At 49.2% G+C, this 21,774-nt stretch overlaps 2 protein-coding genes across 2 annotated transcripts; both read right to left on the reverse strand.

Annotated features, from left to right (window-relative positions):
• Positions 1-2,121: 2,121 nt before the first annotated feature.
• LOC146195349 (solute carrier family 22 member 7-like) lies at positions 2,122-3,504 on the reverse strand. The gene has a single exon (XM_084596776.1). It carries the CDS (start codon positions 3,502-3,504, stop codon positions 2,122-2,124), a length of 1,383 nt encoding a protein of 460 aa, XP_084452902.1.
• A 6,211-nt stretch (positions 3,505-9,715) lies between these two features.
• Positions 9,716-13,575, reverse strand: LOC146195350 (uncharacterized). Its single transcript, XM_084596777.1, has 3 exons — positions 12,633-13,575; positions 10,306-10,577; positions 9,716-9,964 (listed from the first exon to the last, which is right to left on the reverse strand). The coding sequence occupies exons 1-3, from the start codon at positions 13,573-13,575 to the stop codon at positions 9,716-9,718; spliced, it is 1,464 nt and encodes a 487-aa protein (XP_084452903.1).
• Positions 13,576-21,774: the final 8,199 nt, after the last annotated feature.

The raw sequence follows: 21,774 nt of genomic DNA on the forward strand, positions 1-21,774 counted from the left end.
AACTTTCTTCTCTAAACACACCAGAAAAGATTGTTCTTTAAGTTCACGGTAGGTCAATGCCCGAAGCATAAGGCCACTGCCTCGACCTCGTTTTGTGGTGCGAGCTATAAGGGATTTTTTTTCATGCATGGCCTACTAGGTGAATGATTTCAATGGCTTTCATGGTAGGTCCGGGCATTTTGAATAGATGCTATTGGTATCACCGTATTTTGGTGTTTCCTTTCTCTGTGCATATTCTTCTTTTCTTAAAAACCCCACAAAACTCAGGCACGTAGCTCAACTGCCACTGCCTTTGGCTCGTTTGATTATTTTGAGCTTTTTTTGTGTCTTTGCAGGTTGCTGGAATTTTGTCTGTCTTAAAGACCCCTGGAAAAGGCAGAACCTGGAGCTTACGATATGCCATTGAATTTAGCTCATCAGCCAATGCCTTCAGTGTGCATTATGATTTTATATATCTATGCAAGTTATAAAAAATATTTTTATGCAGAACCTTCTGCGCGGATGGTTCCAGTGAGTTTACACCAGTGCATTTGCATGCATGCCTGTAACTTAAATGTTTTTTGCCAGTACAGGTTGTTTGGAATTTACTTTTGCAGAAGAACCTTCAAAAAAGGCTTCTCAAATCCATATTGTCAACAACTTTATTTGCTGATTGCTTTTACTTTTGTAGGTGGAGTGCAATAAAAATTCGGACTGGAGAAGCATGTGTTCTTCATACATTCAGCATGTGCATTCACTATTGAGTGTAGCGACTTGTAGTTCGTGCTCATTGTTCTGAATTCTGCATGTGAAATCACACAATAGTCTGCTTTGAGAGCATTTTTTTTTCTAAATTTTAAATTACAGTTAACTGGGGAGAGGGTGAATTGTTGAAGGCTTGCATTTTCTACAGCACTATAAGAAACAGCTAGAGATTGCACATAATCGGTGGGGTGGTAAAGGAGTAAAATTGAAAATTCTAAAAAAAAAATAAAATTTTAATTCTCTTCAGCCCAACTGAATTTGCGCCATCTCTAGCTGTGTCTTATTGTGTTGTACAAAGTGCAAGCCTTCATCAATTCGCCTTCTCCCCAGTTAACTGTGTCATTTCATTAAATTTAGGAGAAAAAAAATGCTCTCAAAGCAGAGCACTGTGACCACAATGAGCACAAACTGCAAATCGTTACACATCTAAAACAAGAATAGAAACGGTCTGGCCAAGAGGGTTTAAAGATGTCTACTAGCACAGCTATAGCAGAGCTACAGCTAGAAGCAATGTCTAGAACAAGTATAAAAATTTTCTAGGCAAGAAGTTTTCAAGACTTCTACTGGCGTAGCGTTAGCAGAGCTAAATCGGAGCTACAGGAAGGCTTGTAGCTCTTGGGTCTACAGAACGTCTCAAATGAGTCTTCTTTTAGAAGTGCCCATTTCTTGGCCTAGACATATTCTAGATGTCAATTAGCTCTTTTTGTGTTTCGTGGGAACCACTTCGCAGCAGCGTGCAAAGGTAGCAGGGTAGTGGTATGTAGAGGTCGATAGCGACGAAGGACATTTTGGCAGTTAACAGCGTAGAGTTGATGTGTCGCTGGTTAATTTAGAGCTATAAGGCCAGTAACGCCGATCAGGAAAACGGCCACGGATGAAGGACGCACATTGTTTAATTTTGTGCTGTTCAAATCTAAGGTACGCCGAATGGAAGTACCATGAAAATACTTTTTCTCGTATAGCCCTTCAACGAAGTGGATCGTAATTTGGGTCGCGAGTCCAGAAGCTAATATCCACGAAACTGACTTCAACACTGTACCCAAGGTAAACACAAGAACTATTCACATATGCTGGCAAAGTTTCTCGCCTTCAATGGCGGCAAGTTAAAACATCGGGTCACAGCCTTCACAGAGTCTAAAGGGTTAGTAACAGCTCCATGTCCCAAGAAATATCAGTTTCTAATTCAACGGTGGAGCCACACGTTATTTTCAAACGTTACATGCCACTCACTAAACGCAAACTATATATGGCGCTAAACGTATGAAACGATGAAAAACTTAATAACCATTACACACCAATGACGCATAAAATTCAAGTGATTACACATGGAAACCTTGCTATGGGAACAAGACAACGCACACGTACACACGTTCAAAGTCAAGGACTCTTAGTACGACGAGACGCCTTCCCCGCAATAGGCGGCGATCGAGTCCCCGTAGCAACATTGGCCATCGGCGACATGACTGGCGACTTGACTGGCGACTTGACCAGTGACCTGCTTGGTGACTTGACTGGCGACTTGACCTTGCGCGCGCGGCGCGGGGGAGATCTCCTGTCACGGGCAGGAGACATGGCACCTGGTGACAGGGATGCCTGCATGGCCGCCTTGCGCTGTTCCTCAGTAATGGCGGCCGGCTTTACTTCTTGCTTGCGCTTCTTTACAAAGATCTCCGGTAGCCACTGGATGGCCACCGCGCTCAGCAGGATCAACAGCATCATCAGCAGGCTAATATAAACCGCGCTTTCCTGGTCGGAGAAGGCCATCAGACCACCAACAGCGAGGACACCGAGGCGGCCCACGGAGAACGAAATTGATAGGCCCACGCTCCGAATGACGGTGGGGAAAACCTCGGCCGTGTATCCGTAGTTGACGCTGAGCGTCGCCGAGGACACACTCTTCACAGTCGCCTCCGCCAGTGGGAAAAGCGGAGTTATACCGGCGAAATGCACCGACATTTTCAAGGTGGTGAAGGCGCACAGTAGGGTGAGCATGATGGAGAACGTCTCGCGTTGGCCGCGGCTCTGCAGAAATCGCCAGATGGCAGCGTACAGCAGGACTTGCAGAACGACTCGGGTGACCTCCCAGATCACATTGCTATCGACGTCTTGTAGTATCAGGCCGTAGTAGGTGAAGTTGACGCTGAACCAGCAAAGCACTACGGAAAACACGCGGCGGAAAAAGGTGTTCGTGGCAGGGAGTTCGCTGAAGGAACTCATATTGGTCGACGGCACCTGCTTCCTGATCTGCTCATAAAGGGCCTGGATCGTGGCGCGTGCCTTCACGAGGTCAACGCCGTTCTGCTCGGCGACCATCAAGATGACCTGCTCTGCCGCCCGCGTTTTCGACATAGCCAGTAGCCAACTCGGAGACTCTTCGAGCAGGTAGCACCAGATAGCCAACAAGATAGTGGACAGGATCAAAAACATGTGAGCGAGTGCCCAGCGGGGGTGCTGCATGGCCAGCAGGTCTATGATGGGCTCCACCACCGTTGTGCCAACGGCCGTATCCAGGACGCCATAGAGGGCTCGACGGTCGCTGCCGGTCACCTCGTAGAGGAGGATGAATATGAGAACCTGCAGTGAACAGCTGCTGGCCGACACGAAAAACCGGGTGACGAGGAACATAGCAAACGTCTGCGAGAGAGCACACCCTATGCTGAAGGCCAGCAACGCCGTCACGTTAGCCAGGATCACGGGTCGTCGGCCCACCCTATCAGACACGATTCCGGCGAAGGGAACGCAAAGTGCGGCGCCAAGCATGTACGTGGCCTTGGAGAACGTGAGGAGCCAGGCTTTGTCGCACACCAAGTTCCACCGGCTCACGATGCTGTCATCTTTGCGGGAAGTTTCGTACTGCCAGCGATGGCAGCGCACCACTCTACGGTCCTCGTAGTCTTCTGGCTGCGGTAGGGTGCAGCATATATCGTGTTTAGTGACCCAGCTTTCAAGAGGCTCCTATATGAGCGACTACCTCCTGACGTTACGACGTCCTTATTGGCGGATTCATTGCATCAAAATTACCGCGCGGACCTTATAGTGACCAAGGGAAATACTGTCCAGGACAGCCACGTAGGTGACGTTTTGTTGTCGAGGTTGGCCTGCTCTCGGAGCCACACATGCGTCACAAGGAAATAACTGCCCCGTTTATAGTGCATGCCACTAATGGCTACTTTGTGGGGAAGCTTTCGAAATTGTTCTCAAAAGGAATAAAGATGGCTTTTGGTCTACGGTAGCCCACTGGCCTCCTATTAGTAAGTAGTTATTTATTACAAATAATTAAAATGGGACGCAAAATATATTTGCCATCACCGGTATCTGTTATCCAATAAGTGAAGCACCTGAACTTGGGCAGCGGAAATACAGGGATAGCAAGAAGCGGTAGAGGAGGTAGTCGTTAGACTGATAAAAAACGACTGATATACTAGCAATCTATGCATCTGCTACATATCTTTAACCATTAATTGGTAAATGGAATATATCCTGACGAACTGAAGGCTGCAAATGTTATACGTATCTATAAAGGCGGAGAACGATCTGACTGGCAAAACCACAGACCAATATCGGTGTTAAATGCAAATAACAAAGTTTTAGAAAAGTTACTTTGTAAACGTATACAATATTTTCCAAATACATGTAACATTATCAATATCAGCACAGCTTCAGGCGCCGAAGGTCAACGTCAGCCGCAGTTCTTGTTCTTACAAAACTGATAAGTACTGCTCTGCATAATAAACTGGCCATAGTAGTATACTTAGACATATCAAAAGCTTTCGGTACAGTTGATCACACAATACTACAACAGAAATTGGAAGCCTTCAGTTTAAGACGGAAAATTTGTGATCTAAATAGGAGTTATCTTTAAGGACAGAAACAATATGTTGTTGTAAACAGTTTAACCTCACTACCGCAAAGCATTAATCTAGGTGTGCCGCAGGGTCCCATGCTTGGACTGTTGTTCTTTTCACTGTATATTAATGACCTTCCATCAACGCTGAAATATTCAAAAGCTATAATATATGCCGATGACATACATTACTTTTTACAGGGGATAATTTAGAGGTACTTAAATGTATAATTAATGATAACTTTCACACTGGTATAAAAGTAATCGGCTAACCCTTAATACTGAGAAAATAAAGTACACCGTGTTTCACTCGCGCAGAAAGAACCCATACTAAGAACGCATATCACTAACTATTGACAACACTAATCTGCTGAGGGTTCCCCAATGCAAGTATATTGGTGTCCTGTTCGCGTCTGATATGGACTGGAAATAACAAATTATTAATATTTGCTCTAAATTAGTCTATGATTGTCATGTTTTACTAAGGACCAGGGACTGCTTTGGTCTTCCAATGTTACGCGTTCTGTATTTCGCATTTGTGCATCGCCAATTATTCTATTGTCTAGAAACATGGCAGTACATATAAAACATACCTAAATCCTGTTTCTCACCTTCAAAAACGAGCTATTCGTATAATAACTTATTTAAACAGTACATATTACCCCAGTAGGCCACTTTTTCAGCAGCTTCGTATCCTACCGCTATCAATGGCATATAAACGGAAGATAGCTGAAATAGTAAATACTATAATAAGATCTAGCAACCCCTTGCCCCGTAGTTTATTTACATTATACAATGAAACAAACAACAGCTGCAACTAACAATCGATCACCTTGTTATAAAACTTACTGCCAGAGACTCCTAGAATATATCCGAGCCCATGTGTGGAATGAAGTCCCAAATGAAGTGAAAAAAGAAAATAACTTTTCGGCATCTTTAAAACACTACCTAATTTCCATGGAAATGTAGAAATGAAGCAGTTTGTGTGCGTTAATTTAGAAGTTTTTTCCTTCCAACTGATTTCGTTGTGATGCAACCGAACATATATGGTCTGCCAGTAATATTGTGCTTGTTTTTCATTTGGACCCATCACTAGCTGTAAAGGCTATGGGTCCAATCAAATGTGCGTGTACTGGTAAAAAAAAAAAGGAGGTGAGCGACAGGAAGAACAGCTAGGTAGGTTAAAAAAAAAATAAGATATTGTCACGATCCAAGAGCGTCAGATGTACGGGCAGGCGCTGTGGGTACGCAGAGCGATGGGCAGGCAGACCCACGAAGCGTTCCGCCAATCTTCGAACAAGGTTCGGTTCGAGTACAGTGACTTGGACGAGTCGCTCAGCGGAAACGCCCAGGCACACACTCTCGCTTGAGATCTCAGCTGCCGAGCCGAGAGTATGATCAGCCACCCTGCTTCCGCTGACACTAATATCTCACGCGCTTCTCTACTCACCACTTACACGGACATACTCCAGCACTACCGACTCCAAAGGTTCACATATCCTCCCGCACACCGCGATCTAACAAGACGCGAGGCCGTCCAATGGCGCACATTACAAACTGGCAGCTTCCCACACCCCCTCTTATAAAGCAGGATCTTTCCGGATCAGATAGTCCCCATGTGTAAACACTGCTCAACTCCGGCCACACTCATATACATGGTGTGGACTTGTACACATTACAACACAGACAACTCAAACACCCCAGAGACGTGGGAGCCTCTCCTGTGTACTTCCGAGCCAGCAGACCAACGCTGGCTTATCCAGCGCGCGGTGGAGGCCGCGGCATCCCAAAGGATCCCCGCCGACCTCCTCTAAGTCAGCGCAACTGGTCATTTGGCTGGTCCCCTGTTTTTGGGCGCAATAAAAAGAGTTCACCACCACCACCCAAGCGCTCTCCACGCGCCAATAACCACATCGTCGTCGTTGCGGCTCAGCGCCGAGTCCGCGCGGTGCTAGGCATGTGACATTATTCTCCCCCTAAAAAAAGTAAGCGTCGCCTCGATGCGAAAATAGTTATGTATAAAAAAAAAGAAACAGAAAAAAGAACCACACAATCCCTGCACAAAGAAGCATTACACAGCCTGGGCAAGATGGTACACGGAGAGCTGGTAAACACAGCGTCGATGACTCTCAGTCCCGCAAAAAGTAAGGCTTGAGCCTCACCACGTGCACGACTTCGGGCCGCTGTTGTAGTTCCGTCAGGCACAACTTCGTAGTTCACGTTGCTTAGGCGGTGGAGCACATTGTACGAGTCGAAATACCGATGCAGGAGCTTTTCACACAGGCCCTTACGACGCAAAGGGTCCACATCCACACCTGGTCACCCGCTTCGTAGTGCACGTCCTCGTGGCGAAGGTTGTAATGTCGGGTATTGGCAGCTTGTTGTCCCTTGACGTGCAAGCGGACTAGCTGACTTGTTTGTTCCATGAATTAGCCAGCGTTGGAGGTGATGTCGTCGTCAACGCATGTTAGCATGGCGTCTAACATCATGCGCACCTCCCTACCGTACACGAGACGGAACGGGGTAAAACGTGTTGTTTACTGCCTCGCGGTATTGTAAGCGAAGGTGATGTAAGGCAGTGTTTTGTCCACGTCTTGTGCTCACCATCGACGTACATTGAAATCATGTCTGTCACGGTCTTATTAGGTCTTTCGTTTGCGGGTGGTAGGCGGTAGTGCTTCTATGTTCAGTAATTGGAGCTACTAATCTGCACGAACAAAAAGGAGAGCCAATAAGCTTCGAAACCACAGTAGATTGTCAAAAAGTGTCCAGGTTAATCAGATTAGGATCGTTGAACTCATCTATGCAGACGACAGAAACGGGTACCTAACAGCAAAACTACAGAATTACGTTGCTCAAGTAACGGGTTTAATCAGAAGGGCATCTATCAAAAACAGGGGACTCAAAGAAAAGAGCATGCTAAGATAAGTAGAGGCTTATATCATCAGTAGGGTAGGATATACAACATCCCATCTAAACCTGAGAGCGAAGGAAAGGGAACAAATAGACGTCGTAATAAGGAAGAGCATAAAAGCCGCACTCAGCCTTCCCTGCGGCACCTCCCCGACCAGACTGCTGGAAATTGGGATACACAACTAATGGAAGGAAATAATGGAAGCCACAAGAATAGCGCAAATGGAGAAACTCAGTCAATCCGAAACGGGAAGGCAAATTCTAGAATTGGTCGGGCTCCAGCACGACAGAGGAACGAACCCCAAGACAAGCCTGAGCCAAAACTGTAGAACCGACCTATACATCCCACCCATGCCACGAAACATGAGCCCCATTCACAACAATGAGAGAAGGAAAGACAGAGCCAGAGCCATCGAAAAGGAGATGAGCAAGCTTGACCCGAATTCCGTGGCGTACACTGACGCAACCACCGGGAAATCGGTACTGCCGTCGCGGCAGTGGTGGACGGAACCGAAGCCCACGGCATCGATAAAAACAAGAAATACGGTAATCGCAGAAGAGGTAGCAATTGCGCTAGCCTGCGTCGGCACACAAGCTAAAGTGATTTAAGTGACAACAAAACAGCCATTTGTAACTTGACAAAAGGAAAAGTATCAGCCGCGGCTAAGAAAATTTTCTCGAATCTATGGAGATCTCACGGAGGATCACAATAAAATGGACCCCAGGCCACGAATCGGTGTCTGGAAACGATGCCGCTCACGCGCTCGCCTATCTACCACCGGAAAAACGCCGAGCAGGTAGACAACCTAGAAATCGAGGAAAGGTTAAACACCTGCCACGAGATCACTGAATATACAAACTAAACAGAAAAACATTTTCCATTCCACATAAAGAGCTATAGAACGAAGGGGCCAAGAAATCTTCGCAGACTACAGGCCGGAAATTACCCGAAGACAGTAGGCTGCGCCACTTAAAGATAGAGGACAGAGCACACGAAAACTGTAAACGCTACGGAGAGAGGTACACTATAGACCACATAATAGGGCAATGCCCCTTCTCTCTTGGGGCAATGGCCAACATTCAAGATAATCAGAAGCTTTGGAGTCCCTTCTACAAAGCGAAAACCTTGAGACCCAAAAAGAAGTCGTCCGCCTGACGACTGAGGCCGCGAAGAATCAGCGTATACTCTTGCGCGCTTCTAGTCGCGGATTCCTAGCCCCCTATTCGGTCTGCGTACCTGAGTGGGGGAGTGGGCACCTCCAATAATGTCTTCAATCAATAAATCGATGTTCAGTATGGCTCAGCATCAGGACATCTCATAAGAGCTGAGCGGTGAATGTCTTTCCCTGGTCAGTGCTGATGGGCAACGGGGCGCCATGTTGAAGAACGATGTCAAGCATAAAGAACTCAGCCACTTCGGCAGCGGTACCGAGGGCAAGGGCCTTCGTCTCGACGAAGCGAGTTAAGTAGTCCGTGCAACTATGATCCACTTGTGGCCGGTCGATGACGGAGGAAAGGGCCCAAGGAAGTCTATACTCATTTTGTCGAATGGTATTTGTAGGGGCTCGATGGACTGAATCATGCCGGGAGATGGAAGCGCAGGTTTCTTACGCTGTTGACATTGCCGGCACGTTCGTACGAAATGATTGACTGTGGACACAAGCTGTGGTCAGTAATAATTTTGACGGATTATAGAGAGAGACCGCGTGTAACCAAGATGGCCGGATGTCGGTTCGTCATGACATGCAAGAAGGACTTCATCTCGTAGATCAGATGGTACGACGAGCACGTGTGTTTTCGCATTGAACGCAGAATTCTTTTTGTAAAGAACACCACTCCGGACACAGAAAGTCCACGAGGTAGGTTCCGGGGCATAACCGAGTGCCCCTCTCGAGATGACTGATAAGCTGTCGCAGCTCGGGGACGGCGCACTGTCTGGACATGAGGGATGAGCAGGCTAACTGCTCCGAGGACGCTATCGTCGTTCGCGGTGTCTTGCGGAGGGGGTTTGATGGGTGCGCTTGACAGGCTATCGGCGTCTGTGGGCTTTCGATCGGACTTGTAAGGGGTAGCAAAATCAAATTCTTGTAATCGTAATGCCCAACGAGCTAAGCGGCCGCAAAGGTTTAACTTCTTCAACCAACACAAGGAATGATGATCGGTGACGGCATGAAATGGTCTTCCATACAGGTATACGGTCGAAACTTAGCGGCGTCAAACATTCTTTTTCTGTGGTAGAGTAGTTCGACACAGTGTCGAAAGGGCGCGGTTGGCGTAGGCGACCACCCTGTCGACGCCGTCTTGCCGTTGAACGAGGACAGCGCCGAGGCCGACGTTGCTTGCATCTGTGTGCGCCTCTGTGTCAGTATCGTCGTCGAAATATGCGAGTCTCGGGGGAGCATGGAGACGGTGTCGTTGCTCGTTGAAAGCTGTCTGCTGTTCGCTTGAAAATGCTGCTTCATCCTGAGTTAAGAGCGTGAGAGCGCTAGCGATATTGCCTATTCTACACTATGGTACAATATGCAGTGTGTTGTTTGAGGCCCTCCCGCAATTGTCTTAGGTCGCTGAACACTCGGCACATAGGGCGGGCGGGCCTTCACAATAGCTAGCCTAATGAGGAGGCCTAATCTCTAAAAAAAATAATTTTTTGGTTGTAGACGAATAGAGTGACGTCAGAACTGCGCCGTCCTTGTTTCGCCCTAAAGAGTGAACCCTGTGAGGCTCCTTAATTCTTCATTACGTTTTTTTCTGATCCTGTGGGAAGGCTAACTCAAATTACATTTTACGTAAGACTTGCTGCTTACCAGCGGCAACGGAGGGGCGTAGACGTCACACGAGCTGGGTTTGCCGTCGGCGCCCAATGGAATGGCCACGTTCCTCCATACGTCCGCTGGTGTGTCAAGCAGGTCAGTTGGCGGGGCGCACCAGTGGCGGACGTCTCGGGCGAAGAGCCGGCCTGCCACAGCTTGCTGCAGAAGCACCACCACGGACAGCATGCCGGTGAAGAGGACGCGCCGCTGGAATCCGCCGTGGCCCAAGATGGCGTAGACGTTCTCCTGGACGGTCTTGTGAGTTTCTGAGGCCACGAAACCCGCCAGCAGCAAGGACGATGCTTGCGGCGAGGTACTACCCATTGATAAGCTTTTCGCCATCTTGCTGGCTCGAGAGGGGGAAGGCGGAAAGGTCTCAGGATATCACAGAGATTCGACCAGCTTCTCCCGATGCGAGCTTTCTTCTGCGAGCGCGTGTTCCTCGGGACACGAGCGCTTGCGCTTTGAGCTGCTTTCGTCTTCCAGTTGAGGGTAGCACACTAGAGGTCAGTCACGACAGAGTTGAGGAATATTCAAGGCGATTATAGCAGTCTTCCCAATTTGACCAATCTTCACAAAAATTCATCGTTTATGCCCTGAACAAATGAACGTCGTTGACGAAGAAAAGAATGATTACGATAAGCGTGTAGCGTGGTTTAGGACTGCAGCACCTTGCTCTCTTAAATGTTCAACCTGCCTCCTTAATTATGCGTCATATTTCAAAGCACCATCTTGGTGCCTTTTCTGCAGTAGATTCCTTGAAAATCATTCTTTGGCCAAACAATACTACCCCCCAGCGACTGTGGCAGTCGACCAAATGTCCACGGAAGCAAAATGTAAGGGATACCCGTGTACTGTGCGATGTATGCCAGTGCTAGTGACACGGCCGCTTAATGGAGGCACCCTTGGTGTGGGCCGTCACGTCGCGTCTACCTTTAAGAGTACTATTGGTACTATAGCGAGGTTTCGAACCAGCAGAACCGATGAAGAAGCCTGATGCGAAAGTTCCAGTCCTACGCTCCAGTAGACCGGCAGTTTGCAGAGATGTTGATAGAAATAAGCTTTGGTCGCACATGAGATGTGTGACTGTGGATTGCTGAAACTGCCTGATCGCCGCTTGGTGTTTCCAGCTAGAGAGATTTGATGCTCCCACACTCATTAGCAGAAAATTGGAGAAATACCGTCTACCCCATGCCAGTTTTTATACTTGAAGTATCCAAAACTTCCTCTGTCTAGACCTTTCAGCTCCCTTCATATTTCCTTTCATGCATGCTGGTAAGACGACTGCGTATCAGAAATTTTGAGGCTTCAAGTAACAAGCCACATAAGCTATCAATGTCGGTAGTCTTATTTAATTGTCGCCCTTAGTTCACTAGAGGAGTTACCTGTATTTTTATACGAACATAGCAGGTACCTTCATGGCTCGAATAGATCGTTATTAAAGGCCTTCGTATGCGGTCAGAGACCCGAAGTTATCAAATGCTCTGGCAAGACAGCCGAAGTAAGAGTACCTACCTTACTACAGGCGACTACAATAAGGCGAAATTCTCGCAGTCAGGACTCTCAAAGGTACAGGCCTTAAATGTCAGAGCATTGTTGAAGGCACATGTACATTTATTTCAACGGCTATCAGTGGCATAAGACAAAGTGGCGCGCAATTGCCCATAAATATGCCCTTAAAAATAAATTGGTTCACAGGAAGGGAAAGGCGCAGTAACTGTCACACTTGCTCTGTGGACACCCGAACCGCGCCGTAAGGGAATGGAGGAAGGTGGGAATGAAAGTGGAAAGAGGGAAAGAGGAGCTGTAGTGGAGGGCTACGGAGCAATTTCGACCACCTGGGGATCTTTAACGTGCGCTGACATCGCACAGCACACGGACGCCACTTCGTTTCGCCTCCATCGAAACGCAGCCGCCGCGGTCGGGTTCGAACCCGGGAACTCCGGCACAGTAGTCGGGCGTCTTACCACTGCACCACCCCGGCGGGGCAAAATATGCCCTTAATGTACCGCATTTAGGATTACTTATGTGCGAGTCATGCAAATGTTGAACTGTTCGCAACTTTATGCGCATAAGCTGAAATGAGGCCACGAGTGTTGCTTGCCGCTGTCACATTTACAAGTTGACGCGGAAAGAAGTAAATGAAGAAAAACACGCCACACGGAGTATACGCAGTAGTGCGTTCCGTTTGCGTTAATGTTGCCGTTATTCCCAAAAGCGCTCTATACGCCAATGCGCCACAAAAACAGCGCCCCAAGTTAAGGGACAAGGCAGGTAGACCATGTTCGGCCCTCCGCTTCTTCGGGCTGAAGTGGGGGTACCTTTATCAGTCTTTTCATTATCCTTATCGGATGGTCTCGGGCTTTTGTTAAGTGCGTCCGGTGCGGGTTTGTCAGGCTCCTCGTGAGTGGCATTCGGAACCTCACCAGGCTTGATAGGTTCCTTGTGTGGGTTGTCCTGCCCCTTCTCATGATTGTCAGACTCCTTGTTGTGCTCTTCTTCTGCTTTAACTGGAGCGCACAGCCCCGTATCCATGACGCACACTGTACCAGTTGGACAAGAAGAGCACACATCTCCAGCCTGGTACACGGGCAATGTCAGTGTGTTGCCGGCGCCGCCGTAGTTGCAAACGTACAGCTGCATGTACGGCATGACGGTGGCACCAGCGACGGTATAATCAATGTAGCCGCATCCCACATACCGCGTAGTGGCCCACACGACCTGTGTGAAATGTCCCGTAGGTTTGCCGGACGGAGGTCGGAACGCCCCCACCCTTTCTGGTGGGTAATCGGCATACTCGACGTACCACGCCTTTATATTGCTGGGCCAATCGCTGCTGTTGAAGGGAGCGCTGCTCCTGCGGAATGCCAGGTTCTGACCAGTGTCTTTGAATTTGCTCGTGAAGCGGTCTTCGTACTCGTCGTGGTTGAGGCTTCCGTGGGCGTCGGTGCACTGTTCGGCTTTCGCCTGAGCCACAGAGGCCAGCTCTTCGTCCCAAAGGAGTTGCAGCATGTTCGTGGCAGCAGCGAAGCCCTGCAGCTGGCCCCTGGCTAACGTGCTCCTATAGTCGTTGTGCGTCTTGAGGATGACCTCGCGTTCTGCGGCGCTGACGCCCTTCTTCTTGATAGTACAGTCTCGGTTGGGCGGCAGGCAAGCGGTGTGGGTCGGCCGCTGCTTCCGGTACTCTTCCTTGCACTCCTGAACGCTATGTGCAAAGAGCGACAAGAGCCATAAGGTCGTCAGTAGGAGCGTCGGAGCTTCCATATTATACCTTCCTGGCAGCCTGCTTATGAGAAATAGGACGAAAATCAAGCAGGAAAAAAAAGACCACACGGTACGGTTAGCAATCGCTTCTTTCTTCTCGAATATACTCGCACGTGCGTGGAAATGTCGGGCGCTAAAGTATGTGAAATTACTATGAAAAAAAGATAGTATTCACTTATAATCTATACGTTAGGAGCAGTTTAGTACATAGGCGTTGAGCAAGCGATCTCGAATACACTGCACGCTACTCGGTCAGTCTGAGATGCTTATGACTGATGAAGTACAATGTTTCTAACTGTGGTAATTTTATCGAGTGTCGGCCTTAGTTTAAAGCATAGCCGAATGTTTATTGCCTGCTATGCTCAGCGAAAGCTGTCACCGGCCACTACCTCTGGTTTGCTAATTAAGACCTGTAATCTTTGTTAATGTGACTGACCCATCCGATCACGTGGTCGCAACTGTGGGGTTATTGAGGGGGAGACGGTCTTCCGCCCCGCTCCTACTCCGCAGGTGCTGCGTCCTCGCTAGCGACCCGCGGAGGGGAACAAAGGGACAAAGGACGGGGACGACACATAGTTATTACTCCAATGCTATTTATTGCACTTGCAAATAATACAGAGCATGCCGGCGAGCTATACATCAACAAGGTTTTCCTTGGAAGGGCAAGGCTACGTAAGAAGGACTTTTGACTCACCGGCTGGGGAATGGGGGTGCGACTTCGGCGGCGGACATTTGCACGCGCCGTGAATATGGCGGCCGGGATCTCCCGTGCGCGCCGCATTCTCCGGACAAAGCCGTACCACGGCGTTTGCCGCGGGAGGCGGCGAGAGCGTGCGGTATTTACCGGTCGCTTCGCCGTTGGGAACCAGAAGATGGGCGGTCGTGCACGACGGGTCCTCCCGTGTGCGCAGAGTACTCCGTGCCCGCTTTCCCCCGGCATTTGCCTGGAGAGGCGGCGGGAGACGACCGCTCTCGTTGCCGGCTGGATCCAGAAGCTCTCTCTCGTCTTCTCGCGGGAACCCGCGTAGACGTCTTGGTGGCGCTCCCATCGCTGGTCTCCTTCCCCCAAGGGGAGGTATTTACCTCCTCTCCAAGCCGGCGCTGCCATGAAGCTCGTTGGGGTGGTGGTGGTCGGTCGCGGCGAAGGGGAAGGAAACTGGTTTTCCACATCCCTCCCTCCTTAAATGTTCACCTATGGTTGTCGAGAGCTGCTCCTTGGACGCCATCCGCGAGGTAAACACCAGGCTTAGCAGGGCGATCCAAACGTTGGTGTCATCCGACGAGCAGCAAGGTGAAGGGACCCCCGCTGTCCATCGGCAGGTCCCAGAAGCCAGCGTGACGGGAGGGTGTTGTTCCCGCTGGCGCGCCTTTGTTGGCAGGTACGGGTTGGCCTCCTCTCCCGTCAAGCCGGACTGGTTCCGTGAGACTCCGAGCTTCGGTGATTCACGGCCGCAGGGCAGCAGGCAGGAAAGTAAACAATGGCAGCAGGTCCAGGCGGCTTCACTTGATATCTGCACAACCCTCCGGATCTCCAAAAAGGTTGAATAAATTGAGCAAAATGACCATTTGGTAAAATGCGGGCCAATGCGAGTGCCAAACAATTTTATCCGGCACCGCACTGCGTTCCATTAATCCGAACGAAGCACGGGCATCCGCGGTTCGTTTGCCGGCATAATAATCTGGTTCCACGAAATTTCCGCTTCTCCTTCTCAGCCCAAAAATACCAAGTTCATTTGAACGAAGTTAGCTTTCTCTAATTCAGCGAGATGTTCGGCTACAGCGAGGTCAATATAAAACAAGCAAACCGCATTTGCGCATGCTGTATGCCACGGTTAGCCTGTCCTCCGATGTGCGACAGGCAGCTCCCAAAAAGAGCCTTAAGCCTACTTGCTCTAGCGCTAAGGACAATAGCTAGAACGCAGCGCCGCGAGGATGTGCATCTCCGCCAAGGAACCCAGGGTGGCCCTACTCGCTTGCTGCTATCCAAAGGCAACTTCTGAGCGAACGGCGCCCACCGCGTCCAGCGGTGTCGGAGCGCCCCGGTGCTTCCCGGCAATCACGGCTGCAATACAAGTCAGCCGATTGCGGCACCTGGCTCCCAGAGCCAAAGAGACAGAATAGGGAATATTTACAAGTCACAACTATATACAAGAAAAGTAGGGCCACCGTCCTGGCTGAGGCACTCACTCGCTTCCGACGTGCTGTTCTCCGTGGACGGCTCGGTCTCGCACTCCATGTACGGACCTCGTGGCTGCACCTCTCGAAGGTCTCGGCACACATAAACACACACACACACACGAATAAAAATGCTCCACACACACACCAATACAAGCACGACCATTCGTTCTCGCTGCAACTCCTCCCACCTCGCCGTCAAGAAAGCATATTAGCCTTGCTAGCATAGCGATGTCGGGTCAGGCCTAATGTCCGGGCAGGCACTCCACGCCGCGAACTGACTATCGTCCTTTGTCCCTAGGGAGGGGTAAGTATCTCAAGTGCTTCTGCACGAGAGAACCACGTTGGGCGCCATTGTGGGGTTTAAGAGGGGGACGGTCTTCCGCCCCGCTCCTACTCCGCAGGTGCAACGTTCTCGCTAGCGACCCGCGGAGGGGAACAAAGGGGACAAAGGACGGGGACAGCACATCGTTACTCGAATGCTATTTATTGCACTTGCAAATAATACAGAGCATGCCGGCTAGCTATACATCAACAAGGTTTTCCTTGGAAGGGCAAGGCTACGTAAGAAGGACTTTTGACTCACCGGCTGGGGAATGGGGGTGCGACTTCGGCGGCGGACATTTGCACGCGCCGTGAATATGGCGGCCGGGATCTCCCGTGCGCGCCGCATTCTTCGGACGAAGCCGTACCACGGCGTTTGCCGCGGGAGGCGGCGAGAGCGTGCGGTATTTACCGGTCGCTTCGCCGTTGGGAACCAGAAGATGGGCGGTCGTGCACGACGGGTCCTCCCGTGTGCGCAGCGTACTCCGTGCCCGCTATCCCCCGGCATTTGCCGGGAGAGGCGGCGGGAGACGACCGCTCTCGCTGCCGGCTGGATCCAGAATCTCTCTCTCGTCTTCTCGCGGGAACCCGCGTAGACGTCTTGGTGGCGCTCCCATCGCTGGTCTCCTTCCCCCAAGGGGAGGTATTTACCTCCTCTCCCAGCCGGCGCTGCCATGAAGCTCGTTGGGGTGGTGGTGGTCGGTCGCGGCGAAGGGGAAGGAAACTGGTTTTCCACATAACCACGTATTCAGACGTGCACAGAAAGAGAGATAAACAAATTTATTGCGAAGGATTTCTGAGTCGTGGGCGATGAATCGCAAAATGACTCCCATATAGCGTAGACGAGTTGACAGTCTAGGCTGCGAATCCTGAATCCCAAACCAAAACGAGCAAGTGTGAAGCATAGCCCCAACTACACACTGTAGCGGCTTGTCTGCGTAATATACACTTGTTCAATTTAAAACCAAATGGCGTTCTATGTTCGATTTTAGGCGCGCCCTTCGAGCAGCGCAAGTTCTTATAGATATACGTTTAGCCGACAATCGACTTCAGCACCGCCTTGTCGTCTCATCCTTATTATGGAGGTAATTATTCTTGTGTCAAGGCCACCGCCGACTCCTCCGTGGTGTCTCTTAAGAGAATGGCGAAAGCCTACCCTTCCTCTCCTATCATTTGCTTCTCATCGTTTGCCTCTTATCGACGACATGCCATCTGAACAGCGCAAAGATCCGTGGCTAACATCACTAATCGATCTTCTTACGAACTCGTTACTTTCACCGGCTCCTTGCGCCCTTCGTCGTCAAGCGCAGCATTTCGCCCTTCGTGACCGTCTCCTCTATAAACGCAATAATATTGCCAGATGGCCTTAAGTGGCTGCTAGTCGTACCTCGCCACCTCCGTAGTGATATCTGCGCATCTTATCGTACGATCCGCAGTGTGGCCATGTGAGTGTATTTAAGACTTATGAACAGTTGCGACAGCGCTTTTACTGGCGCGGTATATGTATACCTTCGTCAGTATGTGCGTTCGTGCATCGGTCGCAAGCCTCCTCCTCTCCATCAACCAGCTCCACTACAGCATCTTCCGTGCCCATGCCGACCATTCGATCGTGTTAATTGGCATCGATCTGTATGGACCTCTGCCATATACACTTGCAGGGAATCGTTGGATCATCGTGGCTGTCGATCACGTTACTCGCTATGCGGAGACAGCAGCCCTTCAGGATGCCACCGGACCCAATATCGCGTCCTTTTTTCTTCATCATTTCATTCTGCGGTACGGGGCCCCTCGTGAACTTCTAAGTGATCGAGGCAAATCTTTCCTATCCGAGGTTGTCGAAGCGCTCGTACGTGAATGTCAGATCATCCACCGAACAGCCAGCGCGTACCACCCTCAAACCAACGGCATCACAGAACGCTTCAACCGCACACTCGGTGACATGATGTCCAAGTACATCGCCTCCGACCACTCCGATTGGGACAAGATTCTCCCATTTATAACCTATGCCTACAGCACCGCCGTTCAAGTAACTACCGGATTCTCGCCATTTTTTTCTGCTCTACGGGCGTGAACCTTCATCTCCACTCGACACCGTCCACCCCTACCGTCCTGATATCTTAGAGTATACATCACTTTCAGCAGCTGCCAGGCACGCTGAAGAATGTCGCAAGCTGGCTCGCTCGCTTACTTCGGACGAGCAAGCGCAGAAGAAAGCGCACAGCGACAGCAGCCACTCTGTCCACCAATTCTCTCCCGGTTCTCATGTATGGCTCTGGGTCCCATCGACACCACCAGGTCTGACCAGCAAGTTTACTGCAAAGTACCACGGACCCTATCTAGTACGTCAGCAGACTTCTCCCGTCAATTACCTAGCTGAACCGCTAGCCGCTTCCACCGACCTTCGCCGCCGTGGGCGTGAGATTGTTTACGTCGACCGCTTGAAGCCTTATTACGATCCTGCTATCCTTTCGTCTCTTTGGGTCGCCAGGATGGTTCCTCTTTTCTGCGGGGGCCAGATTGTAAAGAAGCAGCTCCTATTAAGCGGACAGATAACCGAGAAAGAGGAAGAGGAAGTGCTTTTGCGGACCAGCTGACTCCCAAGTTAAGCCAGTTCTGCTCGGTTCTGCTCGCTACCAGTGCCCGCACCAGGGCCCGAACCCCCCTCATCACTGCTTTTAATTCCTATTTTCATTCTGTATTCACACTGGATAACTCTATCGTTGCTTCTTTTAGCTGTAACTCTTAGCCTCTCATAGAAGATGTTGTCGTCTGTGCTGCAGGTGTTCTCAGTATGATCCTCCAATTAGATACTAAAAAGAGCTGCGGCCCAGATGACATACCTAACCCGTTCCTTGTGCGCTACTCACTTTGGACAAGCCGATATCTTACCACAATCTTCCGTAAATCATCCACCCTCACTGTTCTCCACTCCTGGAAGCTTGCCAAGGTCAATCCATTGTACAAATCCGATAGTACTCAACTACTGCAGAACTACAGACCTATCTCCTTAACAGCCCGTTCATGCAAATTACTCGAACATGTTATTTCCCATGTTATTTCCAAACATATCATTGAATTTCTTGAAACCCACAACATCCTAAACATTTACCAGCATGGTTTCCGTTAAGGCCTGAGCACAACTATCCAACTAACTGAATTTGCGCACGACATTCCTCAATCATTAAATCTAGGTATACAGGTCGACAGCATTTTCAATGATTTATCCAAAGCTGTCGACACTGTCCCACACCCTAAACTCTTACACAAAAACTATGTTCTAAAAAACCCTTCCCTTGTTGGTTGGATATCCAGTTTCTTAAATCAGCGTTCGCAGTCTGTACACTTTAATTCATCTATTTCCACTCCTGTTAGTATTTCATCCGGCGTTCTGCAAGGCTCCGTTTTAGGCCCGCTTCTTTTATTATTATATATTAACGACCTGCCATGTTGTGTATATGTAAAAATTCGTCTTTACGCTGATGACTGCGTCTTATATCACGACATTAATACACCACTTGACCATGAAGTACATAACGAATTATGTGCTAACTTTTGTAGATGGTGCAAGGAATGGAAAATGAATATTAATTAAAAAAAAAAAAACGTTTCCATGTCCTTTTCTAGACGCCCGTCTTCTTCACATTTCACGTACAGTTTTCATGGCCGGGATTTCGAACGAGTCACGAAATATAAATACCTTAGCCTTCATTTCCCTAATGATATGTCATGGTCGAAACACATTGACATCATATGTAACAAAGCTTTTAAACGTCTCGGATACCTCCATCGTACACTGCGTAAAGCCCCAAAGGATACCAAACTGCTCACATATAAAATACTCATCCGTCCCATTCTTGATTACGGCTGTATCGTATGGAACCCTTATACGAAATCCGATATCAAAAAATTAGAATCAGTTCAAAAGAAATCAGTACGCTTCATCTTTCACAACTACGGCCGAGATTTTTCCCCTTCTTCCCATTATACAGATTTAGGTCTCACAGCCCTATCATCTCGCCTTCAAATAGAACGTTTGAAGTTTTTGCACATACTGGTTCACTCTCAGCGCCTTCCATCACTAAATAATTATTTGAATATTAGGAAGCCTTCCATAACTAGAAGTTTCCATAGCCTGAATCCCACCCCTTTCTTTTCCCGCATTGGGACATTCAAACACAGCTTCTTTCCTCTGATCATTTTGAACTATGGAATTCGCTGCCTGGAAACGTCCGCTCGCTACCAATTGAAGAATTTTTGACAGCCATTGCTTCCTATTGCTATTTTTTCTTTGATATTTTACGTTTCTATTTTCTTGATGCACATTTCTTTGTTTGCCCACTTCTGCCATAGTCCCATCGAGGCTGCAGTATGTACAAATAAATAAATAAATAAATAAATTACTCTTGAGACCCATGTGGGCCTCCTAAACATATGACCCTCCTGATATGGTCGGGTCATATGTTTAGGAGGATTTGATATGAGCACGCGAAACGCTTCGATTGAAATTCAGCCATGAGTAAAATTAATTGAATTGCGCGCTGTTAGTCACTTATGACTACTTTAGCTTTAGAAGTGGAGAGCGCGAGAGCAATATTTACTTCCTCCGCTGTAGTGATATGTGAAATGCGTACGGAGCTGGAGGCATGAAGAGTCATGCTCTCATCTGTGGCAACCGGTGTTGCAGCAGTCCGAGTAGGATGGTCTGCCGCGTCTGTGTTAAGTACACCAAGTCGGCCGGCATATCGCTTGCTGGAGTAACGCGGCCCGAGCTTCGCAATCTTGATGAGTTGGATGTTGCGGCGGGGAAGAGGGAGAGTCTTGATGTTGGCCCTGATGGCAGGTGGGATATTGGCTACCAAGGATGGCAGACGAAGGGGAGCGATGCGAAGTTGTTCGAGGATAGTGCGGCCTGCGGAAGTTAGTGAGAGTCGTTGGCGCTGGGCTAGGAGGGTCGCCTCAATGAGCTCGTCAACCGTGTTGAGGACACCAAGGGCGAGGAGCTTGTAGCTGGGAGTAGAGAGAAGACCAAGAGCTGTTTTGACGCCGCTGCGGATAATGCAATCCATGCGGTGCTTCTCCGTGGGTGTGAGACGTAAATATGGAGCAGTGTAAGCAATACAACTTACGACAAATGCTTGAAAGAGATGAAGGAGATTGGCCTCCTTCATGCCTGCCCGCTTGTTGGCAACGCGCCGTATGACAGCGTCATTGATAAACTTTATTGGGGAAAATTGGGGTTAGGGGTTAGGAAAAAGCAGTAGTCGGCATTCCTCTGTCCAGGAGTCCGTTGGCCTCAGCAGCGGCTCTGTCCCGTTGCACCAACATGAGCTGATGCTGCGCGTCCGAGTCGGCTAGAAGGTCCTCCCACTGCTCAGGACTAGCGCTATCTATTTTAGGCATTATGGGGCTTGCCCTACATCCCCATGTTGTGTGGTATAGCGTAGCTGTGTCTGCGAACCAGACACATTCGCTTTTGTATTGTGTTAGCCATATCCTGTGGTACAGGGCTCTGTTTGGATATGTTTGTTTGTAGGCTCCTAAGTGTAATGGCTTGTTCTCGGCTTAGTGTGCTGTGTGTATCGATGCAAGCGTTGTATTGTGTTGGTGTTGGCTCCGTTTGCTTGGAGGTGGAGGCCAAGAATTCGGATGGTGTCGACCGTAGGCACGGGAAGGTTGTTAATAGTGAGGCGGATATCTGGA

Source organism: Amblyomma maculatum, chromosome 3 (genome assembly GCF_055883805.1).
Source record: "Amblyomma maculatum isolate TAMU_Amacu chromosome 3, ASM5588380v1, whole genome shotgun sequence".
NCBI classification, from domain to species: domain Eukaryota; kingdom Metazoa; phylum Arthropoda; class Arachnida; order Ixodida; family Ixodidae; genus Amblyomma; species Amblyomma maculatum.

Coding starts and splice junctions, on each gene's coding strand:
- LOC146195350 (XM_084596777.1), bottom strand. CDS start 13,575: ATGGAAGCTCCGACGCTCCTACTGACGACCTTATGGCTCTTGTCGCTC. Junction 10,578..12,632: donor TAATGAAAAGACTGATAAAG/GTACCCCCACTT, acceptor TCGTGGCCTCAG/AAACTCACAAGACCGTCCAG. Junction 9,965..10,305: donor ACGCCCCTCCGTTGCCGCTG/GTAAGCAGCAAG, acceptor CTCTTAACTCAG/GATGAAGCAGCATTTTCAAG.
- LOC146195349 (XM_084596776.1), bottom strand. CDS start 3,504: ATGCTTGGCGCCGCACTTTGCGTTCCCTTCGCCGGAATCGTGTCTGAT.